The sequence below is a fragment of the Lipotes vexillifer genome, unplaced genomic scaffold, assembly GCF_000442215.2.
Source record: "Lipotes vexillifer unplaced genomic scaffold, Lipotes_vexillifer_v1.1 scaffold1139, whole genome shotgun sequence".
Classification (NCBI taxonomy): Eukaryota; Metazoa; Chordata; class Mammalia; order Artiodactyla; family Lipotidae; genus Lipotes; species Lipotes vexillifer.
Genome location: NW_006798273.1, coordinates 1,414,780 through 1,429,387, shown reverse-complemented (window position 1 = coordinate 1,429,387; position 14,608 = coordinate 1,414,780). Strand labels below are relative to the sequence as shown.

Below are 14,608 nucleotides of genomic sequence, written 5' to 3'. Positions count from 1 at the left end.
CCCAAAAAAAAAAAAAAAAAAAAGGCATTTAAGGCTTGTTGAATGAATAACTAAATGAATGAATCCCTTTCTATGGGATTTTCCTTTCCCTGAATCATGGGGCAATAAGCCATTTGGCTGGACCCTAAAATCACAGAACCTAATACCCTTCATGAGAAATGTTTTATGCTTCTAGTTTGTAAAATATCTATAAAATTTTGGAGAAAAAATCTTAGAAAACACATTAGCTGTTTTTATATATAAGTTTACCTTCACCGATGATCTGACCCCTGTTCAAATCCTTTCTTTTCTTTTTCTTAGTTCTTTTGCCTCTTCCTTTTCTTGTTCCGGCACCAGACTCTGCTAAGGCACCTCTCCACAGCTCATCTGCTGTCACTGTAAAGAAACAGGTTTTAAAAAATTTCTTCAAGAAATGATCTACGGTCTATTTAGTCCTGTTGAATACAAAAGGCTGGAAGAAGTCGGGTCACATATCATTACGGCAATGAAAGCAAAATTGAAACATTCTTTGCACACATCACACGGTTACATTTGGAAAGCCCAAGAGGAAGCGATTCTACTCCTTTTACAGAATATGGCCTTCCCCCACAAAAGACAAGCATATTTCAATCCCTGTTACTTTCCACTAGATTTGTTTCCCAGACATTTTAACAACTGTGTGACCGGTCTCTTCCCTGCCCTCTTGCCTCCATTATAACTATTGAGATAATCAGTAACTAGACTTCCAAAATACAGATCTCTTAGCCCAAAGTACCAACACTGCAGTTTGAACCCAAAAATCTTAATAATTTGGATTGTTTGTTCTATTCTGTAAATGCCCTAAACATCTCTGTATATCCTTCAAAATGAGATGCCCAAATTCACCTTCAAGTCTGATTATAGCCTAACCAATACTTGCAAAAGAATGAGTATGTAGAGGTCTGATAGTTAATACCTGCATGTGTATGTGTGTATTTCTTAAATCATTGCTGTTGTCTTTTTCTTTATATATAGACCCTGACACTGCTGATTTATTTCCATTTGTGAATCTCCAGGGTCCCCAGATCTTTTTCTATCATACATTGCAAGCAGTATTTTCCCCTTTGTACTTGTGGAATATTCAGATTCTTTACTCTTGCCCACTTCTGAATTTTATTGGTATAGCTATGTTGTTTATTAGATTTAAATTGTCTTCACAAGGACTTCTACCTTTCACAGTACCACCAATTGATTTTATGACCACAGACTGTTCCATTACCAATTTAATAAAGAATCAGAGCCATACAAATGTTGTACTAGTCAAAAATCTAAGATATATATATCTACATGCCTGAAATATTAAACATATTCTAGAACTCAAATGAGTATCTTCATTCTCCTCTTCTGAGCCCTTAAGCTTTAAAAGTTCTACCATACCAAGGGGGTAAGGGGGTGGGTGGGTGGGATGAATTGGGAGATTGGGATTGACATATATACACTATATATACACTGTTGATACTATGCATAAAACAGATAACTAATAAGAACCTACTGTATAGCTCAGGGAACTCTACTCAATGCTCTGTGGGGACCTATATAGGAAGGAAATCCCAAAAAGAGGGGACATATATTTTACATATAGCTGATTCATTCTGCTGTACAGTATAGAAACTAACACAACATTGTAAAGCAAATATACTCCAATAAAAATTTTTAAAAATAATAAAAATAAAAATGAAAGTTCTACCTGCTAGCCTCCTGAAAGGCCTTACACCTTGATCCTTCGGGTAGATAACATGAAAAGGGGAAAATGCTTTGGATTTATAATATTTTTTAATGCTTTATAGCTATACAGTACCCTGTTTTTAAACATACAAATGCATTATTACAGATGATCTGCATAACTGAAGCTCACAAAATAAGTAAGCTTCCACATCACATGCTGCTTTGTGTATCCCTGATCAAAGCAAAGGGTTAACTTCAAACTTTAGACTGACACTGATTCTTTTAAAAGAACCACAGGTTTGAAATAAAATTACCAACCTCAAACTAAACTCTCACTAAAGACTGATTTTCTTTCCTAATTGCTTAAAAATGATGGTATCTATAAATGCCATCAAAAACTTGAAAGTTCACAGTGAGAGCATTTTTAATGGAGGCATAAGGAGGTCAATCAATTACAGTTTCTCTTAGAATCAGAATAAGCAAATCACTCATTAAGACTAAAAGGGATTCAATTTTAAAAGAAACAATATTAAGACGAAGATTTAAAAGACTCCACCATTTAATGGTGGACCCTCTATGGCAGAAGGATAGATTTACAAATACAATGTTAAACATTTTTAGAAATCTTAATGAGTTTTGAAAAAATTATGTTTGTTTTTTTATTTCTTGGAAGAGATTTAGAAAGTCAAAGACTATTTCCTATTAAAACAGCAAAAACTAGCCCCATATGCTGGTTTCAACTGAGTTCACCCCCACCCCGCCCTGACTTGGGAGCAATAAACTCGTAAGGGTACAGAGTCCTATGACTGAGAAAGAAGGGAGGCTAATGGAGAGTCAGAGGCAAGTGTGAGTGGTCTCAGAAGGCAAAGGGCACCTCTAGAACAAGAAGAGTTAGAGAAAAGGCCTTTCAGGGCAGGGAAAAGACTATTTTTAAAAAGGCCTGTAAGTCTGATATACACCCGCCCAACACCCCCCAACCACCACCATCAAAGCACAAAGTCAGCTCTTAGAAAACACTGGGGCTGTAAGTCTGATATACACCCGCCCAACACCCTACAACCACCACCATCAAAGCACAAAGTCAGCTCTTAGAAAACACTGGGGCTGAGGGCACCAAGGAAGAGCCTCATGGCTCCAACTCTACCCACCTCTCTTTTCTCTTTACACCAAAATCCTCTGATACAAGGAAGACTGTTACTTGCAACTCCCCATCATCTGGTCCTCTTTTCTGCATAGCTACACGAATGACCTAGTAGGTCATTATTTAATTTAATCCAAATTAAAGTGATCTGTACCCACACAATGAAATATTCTACAGTTATGACACTGCACTGGAGAAGCCCATGTACTGTCATGGGAAAATGTATAGCGTACTGCTGTATGAAAAAAGCAGCAAATCCAGGATTTCAGGGTAGTAGAATTACAAGTGATTTTTTTGCTTTTTCATTCTGTATTTACCAAATAGTCTAAAATGAATTGGCTTTATAATCCTAATTTCTTTTAATTTGCCTAATGCTGAATTGTGGATTCAATCTCCATTTATTACAAGCTAATTTCAGTTCAGACTGGACTCTCAAATACTATCTCAGATAGGAGTAATATTAGTAAAACAACATCTACTTAAAATTAACTTTTCCTGATTAGTCCTATCTCCTCAACTGAAGTGCAACTGAAAACAGATTTTGAGTATATTCTTGGTGTGAATCTAAATCAGCAGGGATTTGGGCCACAATTCCATCCTGGAATTCCAGGAATTCCACAGGTCCTTTAGACCTCAGGTGCCCCAAATGAGGGGATTAAAGTAAACTAGTACTCCCAAAAGTGTGTATAGTATAACTGGTAGCATGTAAGATAATTCTAGGAGGTACATGGAGGAACATTTTTATTTGAATAGCACAGGCGTACCTTGGAGAAATTGTGGGTTTGGTTCCAGACCACTGCGACAAAGCAAATATCACAATAAAGTGAGTCACACAAATTTTTTGGTCTCCCAGTGCCTATAAAAGTTGTTTATACTATACTGCAGTCTTAAGCATGCAATAGCATTATGTCTAAAACAACAATATATACACTTTAATTTTAAAAATATTCAAAAAAATCAAAATAAAAAATACTCTACTGCTAAAAAATGCTAATCTTCAGCCAGTCACAGTAGCAACATCAAAGACCACTGATCACATATCACCATATCAAATATAATAATAACTAAAAAGTTTGAGATATTGCAAGAATTACCAAAATATGACACAGAGACAACACACAAATGCTGTTGGAAAAAATGGTGCAGATAGATTTGTTCAACACAGGTTGCCACAAACCTTAAATATGTAAAAAACGCAATATCCACAAAGCACAATAAAGTGAAGTGCAATAAATGAGGTATGCCTGTACATCATATATTAATCTCTGAAGTGTTAATTCATTTAAGTAGGAAAAAGAAAAAGAAAAAAAATTAAGATACAAAAGCACCTTTTATTTTCTTGTTTCATGAAATGGGAAGTTTGTAGCCAGTGTACGTACATTTAGTGAAGAAACTATAGAATCTATACTGTTGGCCCATCAAGTTACTGGGAGAAGAAATACAGCACTGTGTCTGTAGCGCACGGGTCAAGCTGATAAGATGACGGCTGTCTCTGGTTCCTGGAGATGACAAAGAGCCTGCAGGTAGATGGAATAAAACTTTGTTAGATGCTCCACTCCTATGGAGAAACACTGCCAGCACCAAAAAATTAACTGTTACTAATAAAAATAAGTCACTAAAATCCTGAACTTTTAAGAATCATATATTTTTTTTTTTAGCGGTACACGGCCTCTCACTGTTGTGGCCTCTCCGGTTGCGGAGCACAGGCTCCGGACACACAGGCCCAGCAGCCATGGCTCACGGGCCTAGCTGCTCCGCGGCATGTGGGATCTTCCCGGACTGGGGCACGAACCCGTGTTCCCTGCATCGGCAGGCGGACTCTCAACCACTGCGCCACCAGGGAAGCCCTAAGAATCATATTTTGAGGACAGTCTTTCTTTAAAAAATAAAACTTCTGGAGGCTGGCTCAGATGACATAGTGAGGTCTCTCTGGACCTATTAGCTTACTTTGTAAATTACTCAATTAAAAGTATATAGAAAATACTGGCTTTTCATTTTAAATAAATTCAGATCTTTAATAATCATTCTAAATCCCATTATGTTGGACACATTTTAATTTTTCTTGTAACCTTCTCAATCTTCAACAAAATATCAAGTGCACATGAATTTATTCTTGTAGTTTAGAACTACAATCCTTGACATACTTTAAGAGTGTAAAAATCACTACCATCAAATTTAGAATTCTTTAATCTTTTTCTAAAGACCAAAATACTATTCACAAATAATAACGTAGTTAGCTTACAAAGGTCCAACTGTCAAAAGTAGAAAGAAATCAACTTCAGAATTCAGAAATAATCTCTTTCAATGTACTGTTGCTACAACTGAGTTTGCTCAAATTGCATTGTGCTTTCTAAAACAGGAGGTGGCAGCAGCTCATGCTAAATCACATTTGAAGTCCAATTACAGATTATCATCCACCAACGATCAATTAACAATTTTGCTCTGATCCTCTGAATGCTTATTAATTTCGACCATGAAGTCTCCATCTCAGGAACAGCATGGAGTCCACAGAGGGCCAAGCCCAGGAAGCTCCCTTGGGTGGACTTCTTCAAAGACAGAGTCTGCCCTTGAAGGTTTCACTTCATTGTTTAACAGTTTTCACCATGAAGAATTTCTTCCTTCTAATTTAAATCTCTTCTATTAAATCCAACTGTTAATTAGTGATGTGTTTCAAGGATTTTAGAAAAATTATTGCTATTTCTGACCAATCTGTTGCAGCCTTTAGGAAAATACTGCAACAGGTACAAAGAATACAAAGCAATTTTTTAAAAACAAGGCAATTACTAACTCTAGGAAAAAGAAAATGTTGTAGGAGAAAGGAAACATAGTAAGAGAATACAGGTGACCCTTAAACAGCGTGAGGGTGATGGGCACTGACCCCCCCCCCACCAGTTAAAAATCCACGTATAACATATAGTTGGCCTTCCCTATCTGCGATTCCACATCCTTGGATTCAACCAACCTCGAATTGCATGGTACTGTAGTACTTATTTCTTGAAAAAAATCCACATATAATTGGACCCGGGCAGTTCAAACCCGTTCTGGTCGTACAGGGTCAACCGTACTACCTAGCTCGGCTGTGAAGAACATACGTAACTGCCTACAGATTCGACCAAAATTGTGCTTACAGCTATGCTCAGAAAAAGCAGGGACGGTGCCTAATTAAATCTTCAATTAGCATAACGATGTTACCAGAGAAAAGAACAAGTATATACACTATCTGTTTAGAAATATAACCAGATGGAAGTTAAAGTGTCACTGGAAGATGAGAAGTCCTAGAAAAGGGAAGTGGTTTTAAGATATAAACCTTTTAGTACTCTTCGGAAGTACAATGTTTTAAGATAACAATCTTTAAAGTAGGAACTACCATCCTCATTTTATAGAAGAGGAAACTGAGGGTCCAAGGGGTGTCATTAGTTCATGGTTGCACAGGCAGAAAGTGGAGGAGCCGAGAACTGTGCAGTCATTCCACCGGTTGGCACTCTTCCCACCCCTTCTACAAACACTGTGCTTCCAGAACACATCACAGTATCCGAGACAGCTCAGGACCCAGTCCTGCCATTACTGGCTGTGTGACCTTAAAGCAAGTCACTTAGCCTCTCAGAGACTCACTTCAGCATCTGTAAAATGGGAATAACAACTCCTCATAAAAACTGGTGTGAGGATTAACCAAGATAACATACTATTAACCTGACACAGTCATTACTCAATAAATCATGGCTATTATTTTTTAAAGCCTTGAATTATAACAGCTGTAATCATTAAAAGTTTGAAAAATACTCTTTAGACCTTAACCATTTCTATTACAAAGAACGTACTTCATTCCTTTACATTTTTAAAAACTACATAAAGTACTCTTAACACTAGCTCTTATAAGAAAAGGTAGTTAGATAAATAAATCTCACCATTGCTGGGAACAGTCTTCAATGCCAAAATGGAAGCTGTTGGAAAGCTGTTTAGGTAAAGCTGCCTGGACCATAAATGACCTATAAATTAAAAAAAAAAAATTAAGATCCATTTCTACATGAAAAGGAACATTTTTTAACACCTAAAGAATAGTATTATCTATAGAATAAAAGAACCAAGACAAGTAAATGAGTAATTTCTCGGCTCCATGACCACTTGCCCAAGTAAATGAAATCACATCACATCGGCTCCTTCACTCTCACATCTGACCTGTTACCAAGCCCTATGGATTCTCCTCAAAAATCAATCCACCTCTCAGCTACACACCCTCCTACAGTCTCACTGCCCCTCTTTGTTCAAGCTCCATCCCTCAGCCACATGGTAAGGACAGTCTCCTGTTGACAGTCTCCTAACAGGTCTCCAGTCTGCCTCCAGTCTCCCTCTAATTCACCATCTGCTGTCAAGCAGGCCCTTCTCTCTTTGTTTTTTGCTTATTTCAAACTCCTAATTTACCCCCCTCCCCTTTTCCCTTTGGTAACAGGCAGGCCTTTCTAAAACTACAAGTCTAGTCACCGCACAGCCCTGATATATCATTCTTTGGCTCCCTACTATCTGCAGAACAAATTCAAAACTCCTCGGCATCACCTACAGGGCTGCGACTTGGCCCCAACCTTCCACGTCAGCCTCATCTCCACCACTCTCCTTTCCACCCCCCTCTGGCCACACCAGACTCGCAGTCAGTATGGAACACACTCAGCTCTTGAATCCTTTAGTGTGTCTCTGACAGGTTCTCCTGGTTTGCCTGAAACACCACCTCTCGGTGAAGGCTCCCCAATTCCCACAGCACTCTGCTCCCCTCTTCCATCAGGAGCCCCTGCAGCGCCAGGCTGTAACCGTACGGTGTTACCACTTCACACAGTACGGTACTTCAGAACAGGCTCTGACAGCATTCACTGGACACTAATTTTTGAAAAGGGCGCCAAGAAAAACCAGCGGAGAAAGAATACTCTTTCCAACAAATGATGCTGGGACAACTGAGTATCCACATGCAAAAAGAATGAAGTTGGAGCCCTACTTATACCATACATAAAACTTAACTCAAAATGGACCAAAGACCTATAGGTAAGAGGAAAAACTATAAAACCTTTAGAATAAAACGTAAGAGTAAACAATTATGACCTTGGATTTTGCAATGGTTTCTTAGATATGACACTAAAAGCATAAGCAACAAAAACCAAAAACAGGTAAATTAGACATTATCCAAATTTAAAACTTTTGTGTTTCAAAGGACACTATCAAGAAAATGAAAAGACAACACACAGATGGGGAGAAAATTTTTACAAATCATTTATCTGACAAGGGACTTACTTGTATCTAGAAAATATAAAGAACTCTTACAATTCACTAATAAAAAGACAGCCCAGTTTAAAAATGGATATAGATTAGAACAGACATTTCTCCAAAGAACATATAGAAATGGCCAAGAAGCACAAAAAAGACGTTCATTAGCCATCAGGGAAATGCAAACCCAAACCACCAATTGATACCACTTCACACCCACTAGGATGACTACAGCCAAAAAGACAGAAAATAACAAGTGTTGACAAGGATGTGGAGAAATAAAAATCCTCATACTGGTGGGAATGTCAAAAGGTGCAGCTACTTTAGACAACAGTCTAGCAGTTCCTCAAAAAGTGAAACATAGAGTCGCCATTTGATCCAGCAATTCCACTCCAAGGTGTATACACATGAGAAATGAAAATATATGTACATACAAAAACACTGCACACAAATATTTACAGCCACATTAGGCATAATAGCCAAAGGGTACAAACAACCCAAATGCTCAATAGATAAACAAAATGTGGTATTTACACACAACAGAATATTATCCAGCCATAAAAAGGAATTAAGCACTGATTTATGCTACAACATGGACAAATCTGGAAAACATTATGCTAAGTGAAAGAAGCCAGTCACAAAAGATCACATATTACTTGATTCCATTTATATGAAATATCTAGAACATGCAAACTATAGAGAAAAAAGTAGATTAGTGGTTGCCCAGGGCTGGGGGCAATGGAGGTCTGGGGGGATGCTAGCTAAGAGTACAGGGTTTCTTTTTGGGGTGATGAAAATGTTCTAAAATTGACTGTAGTGATGGTTGCACAGCTCTGTGAATACACTAAAAACCACTGAACTGTATACTTTGAAGATGAATCCTGTGGTATGTAAATTACATTCCAATAAAGCCACTACCAAAAAAAGTTTATACACTAGAAAAAGAAAAAAAAACAAAGAAGGAAAGAAAGAAAGAGGCTCTGGAGCCAGGTGGTGTGGGTGCAAAAACCTGACCTCCTCCCAGTCTAACTCTGAACAAGTTTCTCAACAGCTGTGTGCCTTAATTCCTTCATCTGTAAAATGGGAATAATAAAGGCATCTATCTCATAAAGGCATTGTGAAGATGAAGCAAGGAAAAAAGCATAAAGAGTTTAAGACAGTCCCTGCTACACCTAAGAGCTCATGAAAGAAAGCTACACATGCTAAGTGCTATTTGATCGGGGCTTTGGAAAAGGAGGAGGTGGTCACAACATAAACAAAAGTAAAAAATGCTCAGGTCAGATTTTCCTACAAACAACTGCAAGTCAAGTTTCCCAACAAAATGAGCTACTAAAAATAACTTTTCGATTTTTACAGATCTTTGGATTTCGGAATTACGAATGCTGGATTGTGGGTTTTCAATAAAATAGGGCGAATAGAGGTCAAATTAATTACGAAGTGGTTCCTAGAGATAAACATCAGGCTGGAGGATAGCAGATTGCCTTTCCTCGGGCTGCAAACAACCAACTAGGGGTTGGGGAGGACAATAAGAGCAAAACTACTGACATTCCAAACATCCTTCTTTTTAATAAAGGGCACTGATCAGCCCGGAATCTAAAATAACTGACACTAATCCTATCCGACTCAAGCTGGAGGACAGCCTATTTCCCTTTCGAGCTTCGCTGGCCGCCATCCACCTCGAACCCCACATTAACATCACCAAATGAACCTGTGAATCAACGCCCGCGGGGAAGGCGATGCTTGCCACTACCCTGCCCCTTTTAACGGAGCATGCACGAGCGGCCTGGTGAACTGGAAGAGACTCTGGACCGCGTCCAGTCCACCCTCAATTTACAGACCCGGGCCCTGCGACCCAGAGAGGATGCGGACGCGTGCAAGGTCACACAGCAGGTCCCAGCGGGACAAGAGCCGGGCGTGAGAGGCCGGGGCTGCGGCTTCTTGCCACCCGGGTGTCTGCAGGCCCTGGGCGAACCCCTACTCCCGCCCCGCTCAGAGCCCCTGCTCCCAGCGTCTTGGCTCTCACCCGCCGACGCGCCACACAGCACAGGGAGAATTCCCGTAGCGCGCACCGTCGCCGCCATGGTGGAGACCCACAAGCGCCTCCGTCCGGGAAGCCTTCCCACCGCCTGCCGCGACTGCTCCTCGTCCAACGGCCGCGGACCTCGGCCCGAGACTGAATTTCCGAGGCCAGGGGGCCGCGCCGCAGCGCAGGCCCGAGCGAAGGGTTGTCTGGGCGGGAAGCAAAGTGGGATGAGTCCGGCGCAGCCTCGGACAGCCCCCACGGGGGGGACCTCGCGTTAGGACCCAGGGGCGGGGCTTGGGCTGGAGGCCGGTGTGGGCGGGGCTGGCTCACGGTGTTCTCTCCAGGGACTCGGCGGCACCGTCGGGACCTACAGGGCGGCGGGACCGCGAGCCGGTGACGTCCTCCTCCCTCGGAACGGAGCTGATGCTGCGGACTCTTCCCAACCAGAAGTGTGAGGTACAGACGAGCACGGAGAGGGTCTCAGTGAAGGTCCGAGGGGGGGAATAAATAGGAGAATAAAAAAGCTATTCATACCCAACTCCAGCAAAGCTCTGGATAGTTGTTTTGGGAGAAGCATTGTGGGCAATGAAGACAAATCCATATCCAGAGTGTCTGTTCCAGTCAGAACAAGGTGCTGCTCCTTCCATGATAGAACTGGCCCGATGTGATCAATCTGCAACCAGATAGCTGGCTAATCCTCGGGAAGTAGGGTCATATTGGGAGCTCAGTGTTGGTCTCTGTTGTTGGAATATTGGGCACTAAGCAGTGGCTGGAGCCCGACTGGCCCTGGTGAGTGGACGTCCATGTTGCTGAGCCCAAACGTAACCTCCATCCCTAGTGCTTTGTTCTTGAGTCCATTTCTGTGGAACGAGGCTGACTGACATTCACAGGTTGGTTATTCTGTCCACCTCATTAAAATCCTCCTCTGTGGAGGTCACCCTTTGGTAAGCATTCATATGGAACATAAGTATCTTAACATTCTGTGCCAAATTAGAGAAGTCTGTCGACACACCTCTCCCCAGACTCCTTGTCAGACTTCCTTGAATTTTCTAATCATACTCCTTTCAAGTACCTGACCATCCAGCCAAGCCATTAGCCACAGCACATGAAAATGTATAGCTCTGTGCTTCTGATCAGGCAAAATGAACGAGGTGCACTGCTCAAAGTTCTGCCCACTGAGAGGATTTCCCTTTATCACTGTCCCGCAGAGCCTTCCCAAAGTGAGATGTTGTGCAGCTGTGTCCTTTTAGGTGATGCTTGCATACCATGCAGAACCCAAGAGTTTTCCTCTTCAGGCAACTGGTCAGAGGGAGGTTACCGTGAAGCTGTAGGTAGGGGTTGGAGAGAGAAGATAATGTCGCAAGATAGAGGCCATGGTCATGAGGAAATCATACAATTTCTTGTGCCTCCAGGATCTGCTTGAGCCCAGCTTCATATATACCACTTCCATTTGATGATGGCGTGCTGCTGTGTGCCCAGCTTTATGGCTTGGTGGGTCAGATGGCACCCAGTTCATGATGGACAGCTCAGGTCACAAGGGAACTTGCTGGCCCATGGCCAAGCAGTCAAGTTCTGGTTTGTTTGTTTTTCCTAACTTTTCATTTTGAAATAATTACAGACTTATAGGGAGCTGCAAAAATAGGACAGAAAGGTCCCATGCACCCCTCACCCAGTTTTTCTCAATCGTGACATCTTATACAGTCATCTCTCAGTATCCACAGAGGATTGGCTCCAGGACCTTCCACGGATACCAAAATCCATGGGTGATCAGGTCCCATAGTTGGCCCTCTGAATTCGTAGTGTTGCATCCACGGATTTAACCAATCTCATATCATGTAGTACAGCACTATTTATGGGAAAAAATTTGCATATAAGCGGACTCATGCCGTCCAAACCCATGTTGTTCAAGGGTCAACTGTATAACTATAATACAGTATCAAAACCATTGTACACATTGATACAGTTCACAGAGTTCATTTGGATTTTATCAGTTTACATGCATTCTTGGGGGTGGTGTGTAGTTCTATACAATTTTTATCACGTGTAGATTTCTATAACCACCACAATCACGATACAGAACTGTCATCACAAAGATCCCTTGTGCTTTCTCTTTAGAGTCACATTCTCCCTCTTCTGTCTTCCCCAACCATCCCTAACCCTTGGCAACCACTAGTATGTTCTCCATATCTAAAATGCTGTCATTTTGAGAATGTTATATAAATGGAATTAGAGAGATTGGCTTTTTTCACTCGGCATAATACTGTTGATGTACATCCAAGTTGTTGAATGCATCAATAGTTTCTTCCTTTTGTTCCACCATTCATCATTGTAGGATATGTAATTTTTCTCCAGTTTTTGGCTGTTCCAAACAAAGCTGCTATGAATATCCATGTGCATTTTTTGAAATTTAAAAAATTTCAAATTGTGCTAAAATACACGTAACATAAAATTTACCATCTTAACTATTTTTAAGTGTACAGTTCAAAGCATTGAGTCCATTCACATTGTTGTGCAACCATCACTACCATCCATCTCCAGAACTCTTTTCATCTTGCAAAACAGAAACTCCCCATTCCTCTCTCTCTCCAGTCTCTGGCAACCACCATTCTATTTTCTGTCTCTATGAATTTGATTAACTATCTCCTATAAGTAGAATCATACAGTGTTTGTCCTTTTGTGATTGGCTTACTTCACTTAACATAATGTCCTCAAGGTTCATCCTTGTGTAGCATGTGTCAGAATTTCCTTCCTTTTTAAAGGCTGAATAATATTCCATTGTATGTATCTACTGTATTTTGTTTATCTATCCATCTGCCAATGGACAGTTGGGTTGCTTCTACCTTTTTGCTATTGTGAATAATACTGCTGTGAACATGGGGTACAAATAGATTTTCAGGTCCCTGCTTTCAATACTTAGAGGTATATACCCATCATGTACATGTTTTTGTGTGGGCATGAGCTTTCATTTCTCTGGAATGAATGCCAAGCAGTGAGACTGCATGGTAAAGGTATGTTTTGTTTTTTAAGAACGGCCAAACTTTTTCATAGTGGCCGTACCATTTTACATTTCCACCAGCAATGTGTGAGAGATCTACTTCCTCTGATCCTCACTAGCATTTAGAATTGTCACTTAAAAAACACTTTTTTAAGCTGTTCTAATAGCTGTGTAGTGATAAATCATCATGGTTTTAATTTACATTTCCCTAATAGGTAATGATGTTTGAATGTCTTTTCATGTGCTTGTTTGCCATCTGTATGTCCTCTTTGGTGAAATGGTTGCTCACTCTCTGGTTGGATTGTTTGGTTTCTTTTACTATTGAGTTTTGAGGGTTCTTTGTATATTCTAGATGGGAGTACATTTTGAAATAAGTTGTCTGCAAGTATTTTCTCCCAGCCTGTAGCCTGTCTTTTCATCCTCTTAATAGGGTCTTTCACCAGCCAAAAGGTTTCAGTTTTGGTGAAGTCCAGTTTATTGGTTTGTTTCTTTTATGGATCATGTATGGAAATATTATTGATTTTTGTATATTGATCTGATTGTATCCAGAAACTTTGCAGAATTCATTTATTCCAGTAGTTTTTTAGTGTATTTCTTAGGATTTTCTACGTATCAGATCATGTCATCTGTGAAAAGAGAGAGTTTACACCGTCAGCCTGCTAATTAACATCTTATTATGTTATATTCTGTTACTCTCTCCCTCTCACATTTCTGTTCACTACTGCAGCATCCTGAACCCTGCCACACACCTGCCCCTAACAGAAGGAGAACCTCATGATTGTCTTACCTTAGTTAGGAAACTTTCTGTGCCTTGCACAGATTTACTAGAGACTCCAATTAAGAATTCTGAACTAATATTTTTTGTTGATGAAGCATATCTCAAATATGAAACCAAAGGTTATCAAGAAGGATATGGTGTCACTAATTTAAGTTCTCTTTAGAATGTAGTCCTCTACCTGAGTTACAGTCAGCCCAGATGGCAGAAGTTATTGCACTTACTCTCTACAGTTAGTCGACTGGCCGAAGACCAGAGGGTAAGCACATACACAGATAGGAGATATGCTTGAGATCAGAACATGACTTTGAGATGCTTTGAAACAAAGGTTTCCTAACCTCTCCTAGAATCCCCATCAAAAATGGACAACAGGGCTTCCCTGGTGGCGCAGTGGTTGGGAGTTCGCCTGCCGATACAGGGGATGTGGGTTCGTGCCCCGGTCCGGGAGGATCCCGCGGCCGCGGAGCGTCTGGGCCTGTGAGCCATGGCCGCTGGGCCTGCGCGTCCTGAGCCTGTGCTCCACAGCGGGAGAGGCCACAGCAGTGAGAGAGCCTGCGTACCGCAAAAAAATAAAAAAATAAAAAATAAAATAAAATAAAAAATGGACAACAAGAACTTATGGATTCACTCCTGTTTCCTAGAGAGGTGGCTATTATAAGGGCTGAGGCTCATACAAAAGAGATAATATGGAAGTGAAAGGAAATGCACTAGCAGATCATTAGGCCAAACAAGCAGCCTTAACCC

At 40.7% G+C, this 14,608-nt stretch overlaps 1 protein-coding gene across 1 annotated transcript in view; it reads right to left on the bottom strand.

Moving 5' to 3' along the window:
• MRPS5 (mitochondrial ribosomal protein S5) overlaps positions 1-10,168 on the bottom strand; it is a 25,258-nt gene extending 15,090 nt beyond the window's left edge. Inside the window, exons 1-4 of the mRNA XM_007470203.1 lie at positions 10,095-10,168; positions 6,730-6,810; positions 4,204-4,341; positions 250-375 (exon numbers count right to left, since the gene is read on the bottom strand). Of these exons, the coding sequence (XP_007470265.1) occupies positions 250-375; positions 4,204-4,341; positions 6,730-6,810; positions 10,095-10,152 (403 nt within the window). The 5' untranslated portion in view covers positions 10,153-10,168. The remainder of the gene's footprint in view (positions 1-249; positions 376-4,203; positions 4,342-6,729; positions 6,811-10,094) is intronic.
• Positions 10,169-14,608: the final 4,440 nt, after the last annotated feature.